Source organism: Oryzias latipes, chromosome 11 (genome assembly GCF_002234675.1).
Source record: "Oryzias latipes chromosome 11, ASM223467v1".
In the NCBI taxonomy this organism is placed as follows: Eukaryota; Metazoa; Chordata; class Actinopteri; order Beloniformes; family Adrianichthyidae; genus Oryzias; species Oryzias latipes.
Genome location: NC_019869.2, coordinates 14,705,446 through 14,722,495, shown reverse-complemented (window position 1 = coordinate 14,722,495; position 17,050 = coordinate 14,705,446). Strand labels below are relative to the sequence as shown.

Below are 17,050 nucleotides of genomic sequence, written 5' to 3'. Positions count from 1 at the left end.
CAGTCGGCCTTAGGAGGAACATTTTTACATAAACCTAAGTTTGTGTGTGTGAACAATAAACACCAGGCCACCAAACCCAACCAAAACATCAGGAGAAAACACGCAGGAACCAAATGCAGCTGACAGAATTCCTGTGAAAAGGAGCCCAGAGGCTGCACCACATACAACAGCAAAGACTGAAGATGCTTGGACGTTTCAGTAAGACTCTGGAGTTGTCTTTTTTGGACACGGAAGCTTGCACTTCCATCAGTTGCTCTTTGGGGGCGGAGTTTCCCAACACAAACGGGGGGGTCTGCAGAACAGAAAATGCAGCAGAATCCCCTTCACCTAACATGTATATATGTATACAGCAACATTACAGACTGAAGCCCACTGAGACGACTGTTGTTGTGAATTTGGGCTCTATAAGTAAAATTGAATTGAACTTCTGTGTGTTTTATGATATGTTTTCATCCAAATATGCATTGATAACACCTGTGCTGACATTATTTGGCCTTAATTAATAACCATCTTCTTTTTGAAATGTGCATTGCTGCTATGGCAACATTTAAAGCTGAGTTGTTGGATGAGAGTGAAAAATTGAAGACAAACAACTGCTGACATAGTAAAATTGTTTTTACAATAATATGAAAATATATTTGTTTAAAGCATATAATATTATACAATATATTATAATATAATGTAGGAAAACTAAACCCATGGTTATAAAATGTAAAAAACTCATGAGTTATCTTAATTTTGATACAGGTTATTCAGTATTCCTGTTCACAGACTCATATATTTGATTGGATCTGCAAGTGACAGTATTCTGAGGTTTCTTCCAGCGGAAAATTGCAGGAATAGATGAGGTCCAGCAAAGTTCCAGTCAGCTGTTCTGATGGAGCATGAAGAGGAGCGTTCGGCATGTTCCTGCAGCTGCAGACAGCTGAGCCCGCTGGAGATCGTATGAAAGATTTAACAGCAGATCTGTCAGGAGATCAGGGTTTACGGTTTTTTGGAAAGCAAAAATAAAACGGGTTTTTTTTCTGTTTTCTGGAGAACTTGTATGTGTTGTGAGCTTTAAAAAAAAGCGCTTTAATACCCTTAAACTGGTGTGTAGACAAATAAGCATTAGGAATTACATGCAGTTGGAGCTTTTTTTTTTGTACAAGCTCTATTGTGTGTTGCTCATCAATGTTAGATTCTGTAACAAACTGCAACCAGTTTGATTTTGAACACTGCTAAAGTTTTATTATAAAATTTTACAGAAATTGATTTTACACACAATTATGGCTCCTGGAATGATTAGTTTTGGATATGATTGGTGGTTTGTCAAGAGGAAAACAAAATATTGAAGCTATTTTGAACCAGAAAATATATTTAAAAACATGACAGCGTCATACCTGATGGTAAGCCAGACAGTGCTTTATTGTTACGCGTCACATTTCCAGATCAATGACCTCCATAGCTGCACTCTTTTCCATCTATTAATGCACTTTTGTTGGGTTGGAGTTTTGCTGTAAAGTTACAAGGGTTTTCAGGTGGAGTCTAAGCAGCATCTCTTTAGCGTCAAACTACAGACCTCTGAGTAGAACCAGATCAGTTCAGGACAAAACCAGCAAGCACCACTTTCTAAAAGTCTGTTCCATTTTCATTTCATTCGTAACTTAGAGTTACTAAGAAGTGAAGTTAATTAACTTTAAGTAACAGGTGACAGTAAAATCCGGGGTTTGTTTCAGCATCAACAGATACTTTCTGCAAACTGCGACAACATTGAAACCTTTACTGACCGATAGTCACAGAAAATCACTTTGTACGTTGCATCATGGGAATTATTTTTCCTATTTTGTTTTAAATGCATTCAATTTTGACTAAAAGTGTAAAACCTCCCATTCAGAAATGTAAGGAAGGTTCAACGTAAAGTTGCTCCACAGTTTTCCTACAGTACTTAGTTTGATCACTCTTTTTTAGTTTTTAATGAACAATGAAATGCCATGCTGTTGCCACTATGAAATCATAATTCCTGTGTTTTTAAATGGATATTTTAGAGGATTCTATCCAACATAAAGCATTAAACTTTCTCCTCTTTGACAGTTTTCATCAAAGCTACAACTGAGACACCAACAGGTCAGTTCATGTAGCAGAAAGTCTAGTTTTAGGATAAATCTGCCTGCTCATTTCACCTTAATTGGAAAATATAAAAGTAGTTTATCTGTTTGGCCTTCATGTTTGACTTCTTTTAATACTGCTGCATAGGGATCCACAATATGAGGAAAAGTTGCGATGAGGGATATAAATATTGCGATGACGATCTGTCTTGCAATGCATGACCACATAAAACAAAAAACCAACTCATCATTTCCATTTCACTGCAACAGATGTATTTAAATAAAAGTCAGCATACCTTAAATTATACTCCAAATGACCCAAGTCTACATTGGTGGCAGGCATCTAACTTAAAAGAACTTAATTGGTCAATGACGTGGAGGGATCCATCCAATTGGTCGAAAGAATAAAAGGATTTCTTTGATTCGTTAAATATTTCAAGCTGCCGGGAGGATGTTTTAGCATGAGCACAAACATTTACAGTAAACTTAAATCAAAGTTTACGCAGTCTTTTGTGATACCCATACTGCAAAGGCTGATATCGCATCGTCAATTCATTTTTTTATTTTTTTGTGCAGCCCTAATTGCTGATTTATTTCTAAAAAAGAGAAAAATATAGTCAATTTCTATCAGCTTTTGTGCTTGGTCACATGTAAACATGTGCGATTAGCATCTGTCTTCTAAGGATCTTTGTTTTTGTAAACCACACAGTGTCTGCGCTACAACTAACTTAGCACAAAAGTAAGAAAGTTTGACTTTCTTCGATTGCCTCTACCATATTTTGGTGGAGGTGGTGTGATGGTGAGGGCTGGTATCACCCTCACCAACAAGGAAAACACAAAAAATACACGTGTTCAATTTTAATCCAGAAACATGTGGTGAGATTTTGTTGTAAGAAGCAATCTCACGCCCCCACAGTCTGGGACTGACCTTTAACCTTGAAGATGTCAATGTTAACCCCAAAGAGGAGGAGATTACCTCCACAACTTGGTAGTAGAGGATGGGGGGTCTTGTTAACTGTTCTTACAACTACTCTGTTGCACATCCCACATAAAAACAAACGTAGCAGCAAAAAATGCTATTAAAAATCTTTGCATGGAGTCAGATTTATTTCAGGAACCATTCTTCCAAAAAGAAATGATCTGCCAAATTTTTATGTCACTTTGTTCTTTAAGGAAGTGAAATAGAGTAGTGACAAACTCACGGCGGCTTTCTAACAACTGTGTGGTTCGAGCCCTACTTTTCCAAACAGGTGTTCACATCTGTCCGCCTGCCTCATCGGTCTCTGACACGGACTGGTCAGCTAAGTTTGGACCAACCGAGTTTCCATACAACTCTCCTGCATCTAAAAGTCGGAACTTTTCCACCCCGCGAGCTTCGTTTGGGAACTCGAATGCTAGCTTTAAACCCTCCGCGCGAAAAATAAAAAAAATGCGTGCTACATAGATTGTTTACAAACAGAGCAGCAGAAATAACATCCGAGCAGCAAACGGACTTCCAAAGAAACTCCGCTCCCAAGTTTAACCGCAGTCCCGCAGAGCTAGTGCAACCTTTTTTATCTAACGTGCAAAAACGCGGACTTGTACAAGTTGTCAGAGACGACAGCTGCAGCTTCCAACCGGCAGTGCTGTTTGATGCGGGAGACACAGTTTAAGGGGACAGACCAGAGACAGAGGGGGAGCAACACAAATACATCACCTCTCACACTGCAGCTCGTTTACCTGGATTTTTCTCGGTTAAGAATGATTTCCTCAGTCCAAACGCTCCGATGAACCTCTGATAATCTGATGTGAAGACTAGTTTTTCTGAATTAAAAAAAACTCAATTCTTCTCCTTAAACAATCAGTCCGCACATCCAAGATGGCTACCAGGAACACCTCCTCCTCCGATGCTGGTTGAACAGTAGCCCCGCCCATTTTGCCTGTGATTGGTCCGTGGGGGTAAATTACGACGTTCTATTGGTCAACAAAGATGTTTGTCAAAAAATACATTTTTTCTACTTCCTTTGCAAATGCCGCTGTGATTGGACTACTTGGAAAGGTTAAAGTGTAAGCCAGTTCCGTGTCTGTCAAGCTTGATGGGAAACGGAGTTTCTTATAATTAATTACATTGAAAAAAAATCGAACATTGAATTTTTTGTTTTGTTTGGCCTCAAACTGTGTAGATTATATTGCCACAACATTAAATTAACTAACTAATAAAAAAAAAATGTTTGCATATTATCTTTGATTACTTTCCTTGGAGATCTCAAATGTAACATCTATACCCTGGTGTATTATTTTTCCTTTTTGTTGTTATAAACTGCAATTAAAAATAACATTTCATAAAATGTAAAAAAACAAACAACAATTGTGTGCTTAACAAGCTTTCAGTAAAATACTTCTGGAAAAATTTATGATCTAAAACGTTTAGCAATTTCTGATTGTGTAATATGACAGAAATTATTACAAAAAATATCAAACACACATTTAGTGGTAAATTAGAATTACCCTCAAAATGTATGCAGAGCAAAAAGTTGTTTTTTTCCTACAGAAGCCTACAAATAGAATATACATACACATTCATAATAGTATATATATATATATATATATATATATATATATATATATATATATATATATATATATATATATATATACACATATAAAATACCATTATATACATTTCTAAATGTAAAAATACAAATGTGGAAAGAAATCAGAAAATACTTTTTTTAACAAAGAGAATTGAATTGATAATTCATAATATAAAAAATATAAAACTAAAAAAGGTAAAAAGAAAGATATAGAGGTTGATTAAAACTGATTTAGGGAATGGTTTTGACTGTTTCTAGTACTAGACAGGAACTGTTTTATTGCAGTATCACCTTCATCCTCTGGAGTGCACTGCAGACTGTCAGCTGTAATAACATATTCCAGACTGTGAAATTGCACTTTAATGTTTTTTTATTCCTTCTGGAGGCAAAAACAAACAAAATGATCAGCAGTTTTTTTTTTTTTTACATAACGTACAATTATTTATGTCGTCATCATTATATCAGCAACACTTTGACTTTAGGACTCCAAACCTTTAAACACTGTTGGCATCTTTCTGCTCTTTAAAGCAATAAAAATCCACCAGGAAAATGTTTTATATTTGAAAATATATATATATTTGAAAATGCAAGAAAAATAGGCTACAAGTCTAACAAATCACTCTTATACACTGGATTTCAGTGTAAAATAAATAAATACAAAGAAAGTAAAGTATATCAACATCATCATCTGGGAGTGTTCGCTCTCTCAAAACATTGGCAAAAAATCTGATTATTCCTGAGTGAAAAAAAGATCAACTTCAAATTAAAAAAAAAACAAGAGGGATTTGCATTCATGGGAAAAAAATAAAGAACCACAAAAAAGCTATTAGCAGTGTTTTAAATTATTCAACCACTTTTTAATAAGGAGAGCCACTTAAAGAGGAAAAAACAAAGTTGTACTTCATGTGTGGAAAGGCAAAACCTCAAAAGTGGAGTTTTCTCCAGGTTCAGTTTCTGAACCTGTAAGAGATGGGGAGCAGCTTGTGGGTCTTCTTCATGCTCTGGACCTTGGCGTGCGTCTCTTCGTCCATGGTCTTGTAACATCTCCGGGCGTAATCCAAAAGCTTTTCCTTTGACGCCTCAAACTCCCCAACCTCAGACACCTGCAGAACAGGAGAGCTGCTGATGAATCCTTCCTCCAGCTGTGGAGGCAGAAGAGCCTGGAGACACTCGAGAACAATGTTTTGTTCACTGAACTCACAAGGATGTCCCTACATTCAAAAGCAGGTTAAACTACGTACACACCGGGCATGTGTGGCCTGCTGAGCGTGGGGTTTAACCACACGGTAACGGATTGTGAATAAAAGGCTAACAGTGCTGCATGTTAGACAAATATTACAATATTCATCTGCATGAACCTTTTCTGGAGCCACCAGCAGCAGCTCTGCTATCGGGGAGGTGGAGGCCATGGTGTTCCGGTCGACTCCGTGGATCTGAAAGGCCCGAGACATGCTCCTCACTCGCTGGTAGGTGGTCAGGATCTTCTTATAACGAATCAAAACTCCGTCTGGGTCTTTAACTGGGAGGATAAAGAAAATGGAGACATCTGTTCAGTCAACCACAGGACAAAAGCAGAGTTTATGGGATTTTTTTCATAAGATCAGAAGGTTCATGGAGATTCCATAGGTTCAGTTTAGTTTATTTCGAACACAAAACAAATGAAAAAGTCAACACACAGTGGTTTAAAAGACATAAAACAGTGTGCTTGAAAAGGAGTGGGTTGAAGAGAAATCTTGTCTGCTCCCACGCCTTTTTACAAAACCTGATGATGTACGCGTTTAAACACGCGTATTGCTATTTACAGATGGGTACAAAACATTCACGGTACAATTCTGCATTGCAACTGTGCTAAAGTGACATTTTTTTGTTTAATTAATCGTTTCTGGCCTTGTACAGTACTATTAGTGACTTCTTGTAGGTTTTTTGAATGCATGTAAACTTTTGCTTTGTTTTATATCCTTCATCCAATCCATTCCATAAATCCACACCACAATTGGATAAAGACATTTTCTTTTTTGTTGTTCGAATGCACCGCTTTTTGAAATTCAGTTTTTTTCTTAGATTGTAACTCCCGTCACTGTCTTTGAACATTTGCTGTAAGTTTATTGGAAGTAAGTCGTATCTGGCTTTGTACATGACAAGAGCTGTTTTCAGTTTCACTAGATCCCATAGTTTTAATAAACCCGACTTTAAAAACAGAGCGTTTGTGTGTGACCCATAGTCACTCCATGAACAATTCGAACATCTTTTTTTTGTAAGATATATAAACACTGTAGGTTTGTTTTATAAGTATTTCCCCAAACGTTTACACTGTACTGTAAATATGGTAGTATTATGGATGAATAAGTAAATAAATAAGTGAATAAGTAAACGTGCTTTGTGAGTGAGAGTATGGTGCGTTTTTCCCAACACTGCTAGGCTTTTAGCAATTTCAGCTAAAAGTAATAGTAATGGGGTTGAACATTCACTTCAACCACAACTAAATATAAATAACACAACTAAATAAAGAAATCTATCAAATCAAAATAATGCCTGAAATGGGAGAATGTTTTCTATGTCATAGAAAACAACACAGGTTTTATGAATTTGACTAAAAAGGCATAATCATAATTAAAGGACCACTGGGAACACTTTAAAAATAATTATTAGTTAGGAGTCGGATTTTAAGAAAACATTTCTGGAGGAAGTTGATGGTAAAAGACCATTTACGATCTCAGCCTCCTGAACCAAACCCTCACACCGTCATCTGAGCGACGTTCAGTTGTGCAGCAAGCTTCTTCTGGAGCACAGAAGCTTTGTGGCAGAGAAACCATCTGAACCCACATTAGCAGAGCCTGTTCTCACTCATGGAGGAGACTATTTGCTGGGGGGGTTGAAGGATACTTCCAAGAATGATTAGTGTCACATGACGCCTTCACCTCTTTGTCTCTCCCGGCCGTGTGTGATCCTAAAGATCCTCCTCATCTTCATCCTGGGCTCTCCTGCGTTCCGTGCTCGGCCCTTCTTCTTTGAGCCCTTCTCCACTGATGAGTCCTCCTCCTCCTCCTCTGCTTCCTCCTCCTCCTCTTCCTCCACATACTCATCTTCAGTGTAATATTTGTCTTCTTTGATGTGAAACTCTTGTTTGACTAAAGCAGAAAGAGAGCAGGTGAAGCCCTCCTCAGATGTGAACATGTTCATCCATGCGGATTCTTCCTCACCAGGAACGGAGATGTTGCGGCGGGTTCGAGGTCCTGAGTCCTGCAGGCGTTTCAGGGTCATTCCAGACCGGGTGGTCATGGGGGAGGGAGGGCTTGGCGAGCAGTTGGGCTGGACCTTCACAGCACGCTGAGCGTCACCACACCACTCAGTGGCTGCAAGCAGACAGACCATCGCATTGGATCAAACTTTAACAGCAGAACTAGAAACTCACAACTGCCAGTGTAGATCAAGAAATTCGGTCAAAATCAGGGAGGACTAGGAGTGAAAAACATGACATTTCCTCCATCTATCCTTAAAACGTCGGAATTTTTATCTTCACAATGTCTTTGTAAATGTATTTTATATCAAGGCAGCAGCTCATAATGGAGGAGAATTCAGGAGCAGAGCAGCACCAACCTTCTGGACTCATGCTGACGATGAAGCGGTTCAGCTGACAGCGCAGGAAGTTTCGCTCCTCCTCCAGCTCCTCAATGCGCTTCTGCAGCCAAGAGTTCTTCTCCAGGGAGACGTACAGGTGAGCCCGCAAGTTGGAGACCAGGATGAAGGGGCTGTACTGAGGGTGAGGAAGCTCCTGCACTCCAGGCTCTGCAGGAGGACAAAAAGGAGCAACGTTGAGAATCAAACAGGACGGTGGAGAATCTGGAAAGCTGTACATCGTGCACTGACGCACCGTCCATCATCTGCTGGCCGTGATTCAGGTGGTAGGTGGGGGGCCGTTCGGCATTATCCTCCAGGGGAAAAGACACTTCATAGGCATTCAGATACATACCCCCACCTTCTCCTCCTCCTCCTGCAGCAGCTGAGGATGTCGACAACTGTGGCTCATAATGCTCTGAGACAAAAACATAAAAAAAATAACCTCAACGTGAAATCATTCAATGAATAATACATGTTCTAATGATTATCAATAAGACCAAATAGATTTTCTTTACAGGCAGGAAGAATTTAGTGAAGTAGAGGTTTTAAAAGTACACCGGAATTGATAAATGCAACAGAAAAGGATTAAATACAAAAATATATTTAACGTAATATGATCAATTTAAAGGCAATTTAATGAAAAAAGACAAGTTGTAAAACATGTATTAATCAAATTTAGCTTTTTTTCATTAACCAATAGAAATATGTCCATTTACAATCAAAGAGGAGATCAACGAAAAGAATTTGATAAAAATGGGTTTTTAAAAAAAGAGCTCTAAATGTGCTTCCATCTGCAGTTCTCTTGTCTCTAATATTATTACCTCACAAAATGGGGACATATTTTGTAAAAAAAAAAAAAATAAAAGTAATTGTGTAAAAACGCAAATCAAAAGGAGGTAAATGTGTTCAAAATGTTTGCATATACTACATTAATGGGTCGTATTGTATAGCGATCCAAAACTTAAATATCTGACGACACAAAAAGCCAAAATCTCTTCAAATGAAAGCAGAGATGACGATGGGGGATGTGGGCGTGGTTTCAGTTTATATCTAATTTTTCCTAAACTAAACGTACATTTTAGTAGTTGCAAATGACAAAAGAGATCTTTGCGTGTTTATCATTTAAACATTCACACTTTGCTATTGCTTTAATCCACATTTCTTAAAATTTAGAGTCAAATTACTGTGTAAATTGACAAAAACACAGAGACCACCAGACAGATTAGGAATGAAAAAAATGGGTCTTTATTAATCACGTGACAATTAAAATAATATCTTACAAATGCAAGATATTGCATATTAATTACGGTTTATCATATATATATGGAATACTGTGAACAGTCACAGTGAAACACAATATAATTACACACTATAAATAAAACATTTAGCATGATGTTGACATATAGACTAACGCAGAAATGAAAAATCAGTTTTCTCTTTTGTTTCAGACTAAATCGTCTTTTGTGTCAAAAGTTTCTCAGCAAACAAAGTGAGCTCAGGTGTGGGATGCGTTACATTCCAAAGCTGCTGTTACCTGGCGGGGTTGCCTCGTGCCTGCAGTTTGGAGGGTTCATGGCTGTTCCGCAGGTGTACTGATGGGTAATAAACCCGCGAGGCGCCGTCACGGGTGCCCGGCCGTCCAGAAAGCGGCTATACTTCTGTAATACAGGCTGAAGCACAACGCTGCCCGCACCAACCTTCAGGCGCTCGCTGCAGCAATTACCTGATTATAAGTGGCCCCAACAGGTGTACCGCGGGCAGATTTGTCTGCATCACACATGCGCAGAATCACCCCCTTCAGCAACTTAGATTACCTCTTTACAACATTCTACAGAAAAAGGCAAAAAGTGTCAGTTCTTTTTCAAACCTAATGTATTTTTTGAAAGAAAAAATCTGAAGATGAGTGAAAATGGTCGGAATCCTACGAATAAATATATTCGTAATATATTTTTTTCTTTAGATTTATATAAATTTATATATTTATATTTTTTCTTTATAAAATATTTCGAGCTTATGAGTAAATTGAAATGCCTCCTGAAGTGAGAGAGAAAAAAAGAAAGAAAAAAGGACGAAGAAAAACTACCGGAAATGTGTCACCTGAGGGGGCGGGGCTAAGTAGGGTGGCTGCGATAAGCAGGTAAAAACGGAGAAAAGGGAAAAAAAGCACCGGGAGCTAAAATCCGTTTATCGCCAAGAAACACAAAAAACAGGTAAGGAAACCGTAAAGCTTCAAAAACTCGACAGGCTTTAACGATTTAGGGTAAAGATTTTACCAAAGTCTACCTGAATGTTGATCTCATCTGGGCTGGGATCCATTATTTTCTTTAAAAAACTAATGATCTACACTTTTTTTTGTAACCCTCAGGTCTGATTGTAAACCACAGTTGTGTGTTTTCTTACTGTAAATCGTGATTTTTTAAAAGCATCACACTATTGATCTATTTTACTACTGCTGCAAAGTTAATCAGAGTCTCATTTCTTCTTTGATTTACCTATTTTTGAGGTCTGAAACCACAGCTCCACGGCAACAACACCAAGCTGCTTTTAGCTATGATCTGTTTTTTTTAAATAACAATATTCATATTTTTATTTATTCCATGTGTACTCGCAGAAAATGTATGTATTTGAACCGTTTTCTTACTAGATGCTTTTGTCAGTTGTAAGAAGTTTGAAAGAAAATCCCACATTTTTATTATAAACTTTATTAAAAATTTAAGATTGATACATGTTACAGTTTTGAAATCCAGAACCCATACAAAGTAATGTCTCATCTACTTCTAACAATTTTATCCATTATTAATTACTTTATTGTTGAAACACAAAAACTTAGCACATATATTAATCAGCTCCAGACCTGACGAGGGTGAAATTTAAATCATGAAAATCATCACATTTATGTGTTGTGTGTGTTGTATGTATAGGTGCAAATATGGGTTATAATTATGAGGAATCGTAATATCAAGATAGCATATTTACAATAATGTATTTTCTGATCAGTTTATGAATAATATCCTAAATAGATTTGGATATGAGTTTTAATGACTTTTAATTTGTTTTTATTGCTTGAAATAACCCAATTTAATAAAAATGAGCAATTCTATGGATTACTTTCTGTTATCCTACCAACATTTTTATATAAATATAATATTGTGGCAGTTTGGGTGTAAATTCCCTGATAGAAAAGGGGGAGAAAAATGCTCTGACTTAGAGGAAAATAGACACAAATGCTGGTTTATCAAATGCAAAAGCAGCTAAACAATGGTGTGGAAATAATTCTGTATAATATTATAATTCTTGCTTTGGAAAAAACCCCTTATTGAAACTGCACTTGTTCGCCACTAAAGATCCACTCTGATGAAAATCGTGTCTTTAATTTGTTCTGTTTGCATTTTTTGATGATGGAGGGCATATATAATGAGAATTAAGCTTGAAATAACATTTTAGAGTCTTTTTAAATTCAAAATATTGTGAATCAGGAAGAGACAAAAGTTTGAAAAAGAGCATTTTTGTGAAATGGAAAACATATGAAGGACGGGTCACAAGCTCCCGGCATAATCATAATGAAAAGTCCACTGGGGACGCTTTGAAAATAGACCAAAAGATGATGGAAGCGGGACTTTAGATATATGAGGTCATGCACAGCTTCAGACTGATTGTTTTTGGTTCCTCATTAGCTCCTCCCTCTCAGCTGCAGCATGACGCCCAATGAGGGGCTGTCCCACTGCAAACTGGCGCTGGCCTTTGCTGTCATCATGGACCTGCTGGGGGGGGCCGCTCTGCTGGTGGGAGTCTTTGCCCGCCTGCAGATTAAAGGACAGGATTACGGAGATTTGCTGGTCTACAGTGGTACGTTTTGAAAAACTTGCAGAACTTAAAGGCAGGTTTTCTTTTTCCTGCCTCTAACATGGATGTGACGGCGTGCCCACAGGTGCTCTGCTCGTCGTGGTCTCCCTTGCCGGCTGGGTGCTGTGGTACAGTGGGAACATTGAGGGCCTGACCACAAAGAAGGAGCTCGGACATATCGGCAGCGCGGTGGACAGGCTCGCCCGCACCCTCAGCCGGAAGATGCGCACGCGCAGAGAACGCCACTGAGCGCATCTGCTCCACTGCAACCACCGTGGCTGACAGTGTTTTGTCTAAAAACTGACGCCATGAGCATTCCAACGGTTTTGTTACAAAAGTGTTTTCTTTTTTACAAGTGTCAGATGTCAAATAAACTTTTGGATAAAATCACATTTGATTTATGTTTTTCTTCCACTTTGATCATAAAGAAATGAACACAAAATTTAAAAGATCAAACATAAAACATGTTTGATTTTGGTGACTATATTTTTAGAAAGACATAAGCTTTGGACACAATACTAGAAACATCACTGGAAATCCATCCGTCCATTTTCTTAACTCACCATATCCCTTTCGGGGTCAGGGGGCTTCCTAACTATCCGAATGTCGGACCTCACAACTGGAACAATGATTGGATGAGTCTTTGAAAATTAGTTGCCGAGCTTGTTTAATCAGGACTCCATAAACCATCCACAGCAGGGCCCCTGGTCCTCAAGATGTACCAGCAAAAGGTGCAAGCACAGCTGGAGAACAAGCAGAGTGGGAGATCTTAAGGACCAGGATGATCTCTGATTTTTGTGGAGGGCGCCATCTTTAAACAAGATGGATTTTTACAAACATCCTGAAGGATACATCTCTACACTTGTGCTCTTCTAAAAAAACAGCAAATATGAAACTTAAATATTAGTTGAAAACATTTCCAACAACGTGATGGTCCACACCTGTCTAAGAAGCTTAAAAAGCACAGAAGTTCCTCAATAAGGTGACATTTTGTGCTATATTTTAAAGGGAAACCTAAACAAGCTATACATGCAAAGAGTTGTGCTAAACTCTTCAAGACCTTTTATGAAACTGTCGTTGCATCAGCAGCTTTCTATGCAGTGGTCTGCTGGTGTGGAGGAATTACTGGCAGCGACAAAAAGAAAATGGACAAGCTGGTCAAGAGAGTTGTTTTGGGCTGTCCCCTGGACTCAGTGGACTCTGTAGGTGAGAGGAGGATGCTGACCAAGCTATCCAGCATCCCGAACCACCCCTCTCACCCCCCACAGCAGTCAGACTATACAATAACACGCTCTAGGATTGCAGAGACTTCTGCTGTATCTACCTTGTTATTTATGATGTGTACTTTTACTTCCATTTTTTATTATTACAATTTTTACTCTTCCTCACGCTACTTTGTTTTTCTAACTGCCATATATTTATTGTTTGGCTGCTGTGACAAATGAATTTCCCTCCGGGATCAATAAAGTCCTCTCTTATCTTAACTATATATTGAATAGAAATGTTGCTTTTTTTCAATATAAACCAAAGTTGCAAAAGTTTTTTAGATTTATGATGAATGACAATTTAGCTAAAGGAAGTTAAAAAAAAACATTGACAGATTTCGAAAAAATATTAAAAAGAAACGGAGTCTGCATGAATACAAAAGTTAAAGAGTTAGAGAATGATTAAATGAAACATTAAAAAAAGAAAATGTTGCATTTGCTTTGAGAGTTTTGGGTTGATTGACGTTTTTTGTAAGACCTGGAAAAATAGCCAACGACCTGAAACTTTGCCTGTTTTTTTGTAAGAATTAGAAATGTTTTGAACGCTTTGTAGTTTTTGAAGTCCGTTTGCCAATCACAAAAGCCGTTTTTATACAATGACGTCGGAATGACACATTCAAAATGTAACATGAAGGTTTCAAAAAGGTTTTTAGCTTTGAATGGTTGATTTAAAACAGTCATAGTCATAGTCATACAGTTTATGCCCTTTGGAGTAAATACTTGAAGTGTTGTAGTTGAGTGGAGCTTGGCCAGGGTCATGTAGTTTGACTTTTTTCTGCACTTTGTTTTGGGATTTATATATTTTAAAGTTTGTCTCTACATGTTTTATATTTGTTGTAAACCATAAAACTGTTTGATCTAATTTTTTTTACGAGTTTACAATAAACAAAAGAAAGACAAAAAGTACCACTGAAATTTGTGCTTTTGTACATTTTCAGGTTTACTGTGGAAATATTGTTTAATATAAGGAATTATAGCTGTTAAAACAAAGCTGGGGTTAAAAAAGCAGAGCTCTTTATAAATCATCACCTGATAGGAATTCTAATAATTCCATAAACAAAAAAGTATCAGAGACAAATAATAAACCTGCTGTTTGGCAGTGAAGAAAATAACTTTTATCCAATACCAAAAATTCTACTTTACACCACAAATAGGGGAAACTTTGTGTTGTAGCTTCAATAAAGAAAAACAAACGCTTGAAATTGGACATTAGTTCTGAATTTTAGACACCTGCGTAAATTCCCGAAACACTCTTCATATTCTTCATAAAATCAATGTAATCCTAAAAATAATCTTAAAATAAGAGGATTTTCGTTTGTTCATTTTATTTAAAGATTCATTTTATTATCTGGAAATATATACAAATTGCATATTACTTTTTATTTTTTGCTAGTATGAAACAATACTTTTAAGACTATAAAGCTAAGATGAAGAAACATTTATTTATAAACTGTGTAATTTTTTTACACAGAGCTTTATTATTTTTGCTTAAATACATATTTTTATTATTACTTTTTACTTTTACTTTAGTAATAAGATGCTTTTTTAAATGCCATTGCTGCTTAATTTAAATGTGATTTATGTTCTGAAATTATGGTATTTGGGGGAATAGGGTCCTGCTGCCCTCTGCTGGTCAAGTATGGGTGTTACATGACTATGGTATGGGTGTTACATGACTTAAAATTGAACATCTCAGGATAAGAAGAGGAAAAGAACAAAAACCTAAATACATTGAGTTGCAATGAAAAAAAATGACAGAAAAAAACAACCACAGAAACCACAAAAAATAAAATCTAGTTTGGATCTGATCAGACAAAAATGTTCTGCTCTAAATAGGAGATTATAACAATCACCATTGATTGAAATCTGCTTAAAAGTCTGCTTTACTTTACCTGAAGCTGAGGGATTTATGGAGCAGAGAACCAACGTTATTTATTTAGAAACCAATTGCACAAGTCTGGTCAAAGACCTGGGAAAGGACTTCTCAGCTCTGTTATGGACCTTGCCAGTTTTCCATGACTCTTTCTGTTTTGTGTGGCGGCCAAATCCTCCTTACGCGGCCCAACATCACCTCTTTTACCTCCCCGTCTCCCTTCTGCTCCTCCATTTTAATCCCCGTGCTCCTTATAGTCTAAGGATTCCCTTCCCCAAAGCTCACTCTAAACCAAGGTTCTGGGTTAAAGGTGAGGTTGTGGATTGTGAGAGAAGACTTGTTTACAGGGCCAAGCAATGCAAGACTGTTAATCCACCAAAGCCAGATATCTTATCGTCTGAAGGGAAAGTCTTTTTATCTAAAAGAGGAAAGGTAATGTAGTTAAACTGAGGGTCACTCAGATCACTGAGATCGTGGATTGAACTGCTTTTATCAGCAGAGCTAACTCTGCCCAATGACTGTTTTTTTTATCAGACATTAAGGTGCTCCAGGACTTGATATTAGTTTTTACCCTAAATTAATACTTTTACATTTGTTTTTTTTTTGTTTTTTAATTCCATTGCCCTAAAGGAAACAGAATGCTCAAAATCCCCCATAAAACTCCACTACTGAAAAGTTTTTATTCAGAGTTTATTACATTTGTAGTAACTCTTAGCAGATATTGTTATAAATCTATGACTTCCCTGCTTTCATTTTGCACAAAGTACTACTTTATATTTTATTACATTGCTCAGTAAAACCGAGGATCACGATTATCAACCAGTCTGAAACCAAAAAACTTTAAAGACAACATTTCACGCTTTTTTTTGACAATTTCGGAAGATAATTTAGTAAAAAGTGTTAAACCTAAATAAATCTCAATGTATATTGTGCTTATTTGTCATTTAGTGTTTTGGCAAATAAATGTTAACTGTGGATTTGAGCAATGATTCTCCTAACAAAAGTTTTAATGTCTTTTGATCAAATTTTCCATTTTGTTTGGACATTTTTACCATTCATTTTCCCCTGATATTCCATCATTATTCAGCTCATTTGTCCAAATTACAGACTTTTTCATTTAGTTTAGCTCAAAATATAACCTGTTTTGGTTCAAAGTAATTGCATTGCCTTCTACTATTTAATTTGGTTCAATAAATTGTTTTTACAAATTTGTTTAGCTTTTTCATTGTTCTACTCTTTCTTCAGCTCATGTCAAACAACCGTTTCAGCATTTTTTTGGAACGTTAAATTAGAGCAGTCTTAAATTCAAATTTTGTTAGATTTTATGCCCCCATCCCTTTTTTTAAAAAGATAATTAATCAATAGAAGCTGCATTGTTTTGGTGTGAAGGATTCATATTTTTCCATTAAACATTTCCCTGAGCTGATTTAATGTTTTCTACATTTTTCAAAAACCTTTTTGTGTAATAAATTTGAGCTGACTTACATGTGATGTCATTTTTTGTTGCTCTAACAATGCTTCTTCTGAGCTGCCTTACACTTTCTCAGCTAACTTTGAACTAAATGCAGTTAAAATCTTGCTGATTTTGGCTGGATTTTTGTTGCTGTTCTGTCCTTTGTCATCCCAATTAATGCTATTTTTGCAGTTATTTCTATTTTTCTAACTCTTTATCTTTTAAAGTATCCGTCTTTTTGAAAACCATTGAGGGTTTTACACTTTTGTTTTCCATTAATCTGCTTTTCTTTTCTTTTCCTTGAGCAAACTTGAAAAAAATTTCATCATGAAATTAAT

General features: G+C 36.8%; 3 protein-coding genes across 4 annotated transcripts in view; 1 reads left to right on the top strand and 2 right to left on the bottom strand.

The window, feature by feature from the left end:
* The window catches only part of LOC101168303 (CCR4-NOT transcription complex subunit 3), a 34,934-nt gene extending 30,955 nt beyond the window's left edge, over positions 1-3,979 (bottom strand). Inside the window, exon 1 of the mRNA XM_004073885.4 lies at positions 3,807-3,979. The gene's annotated coding sequence lies outside the window, so the exon portion shown is untranslated. The remainder of the gene's footprint in view (positions 1-3,806) is intronic.
* Positions 3,980-5,040: 1,061 nt separating this feature from the next.
* LOC101159203 (coiled-coil domain-containing protein 106) lies at positions 5,041-10,038 on the bottom strand. Its single transcript, XM_011480908.3, has 7 exons — positions 9,813-10,038; positions 8,532-8,693; positions 8,258-8,446; positions 7,861-8,013; positions 7,579-7,788; positions 6,019-6,179; positions 5,041-5,763 (listed from the first exon to the last, which is right to left on the bottom strand). Exons 1-7 carry the CDS (start codon positions 9,850-9,852, stop codon positions 5,608-5,610), a joined length of 1,071 nt encoding a protein of 356 aa, XP_011479210.1. The 5' UTR covers positions 9,853-10,038; the 3' UTR covers positions 5,041-5,607.
* A 321-nt stretch (positions 10,039-10,359) lies between these two features.
* On the top strand, positions 10,360-12,511 carry LOC101168554 (transmembrane protein 238). Of its 2 annotated transcripts, none has more exons than XM_020707153.2 (3): positions 10,360-10,488; positions 11,967-12,124; positions 12,207-12,511. In XM_020707153.2, exons 2-3 carry the CDS (start codon positions 11,974-11,976, stop codon positions 12,368-12,370), a joined length of 315 nt encoding a protein of 104 aa, XP_020562812.1. In that variant the 5' UTR covers positions 10,360-10,488; positions 11,967-11,973; the 3' UTR covers positions 12,371-12,511. The 2 variants fall into 2 exon arrangements, with proteins under 2 accessions (XP_020562812.1, XP_011479209.1); XM_011480907.3 differs by having other exon boundaries at positions 10,369-10,488; positions 11,953-12,124.
* Positions 12,512-17,050: the final 4,539 nt, after the last annotated feature.

Bases quoted from the DNA above. Each gene is read 5' to 3' on its own strand.
- LOC101159203 (XM_011480908.3), bottom strand. From the start codon at position 9,852: ATGAACCCTCCAAACTGCAGGCACGAGGCAACCCCGCCAG. The intron at 8,694-9,812 runs GTAACAGCAGCT...TTTTTGTCTCAG, and splicing joins GCACGAGGCAACCCCGCCAG to AGCATTATGAGCCACAGTTG. The intron at 7,789-7,860 runs GTGAGGAAGAAT...TTTCTGCTTTAG, and splicing joins CCGCAACATCTCCGTTCCTG to TCAAACAAGAGTTTCACATC.
- LOC101168554 (XM_020707153.2), top strand. From the start codon at position 11,974: ATGACGCCCAATGAGGGGCTGTCCCACTGCAAACTGGCGCTGGCCTTT. The intron at 12,125-12,206 runs GTACGTTTTGAA...GCGTGCCCACAG, and splicing joins AGATTTGCTGGTCTACAGTG to GTGCTCTGCTCGTCGTGGTC.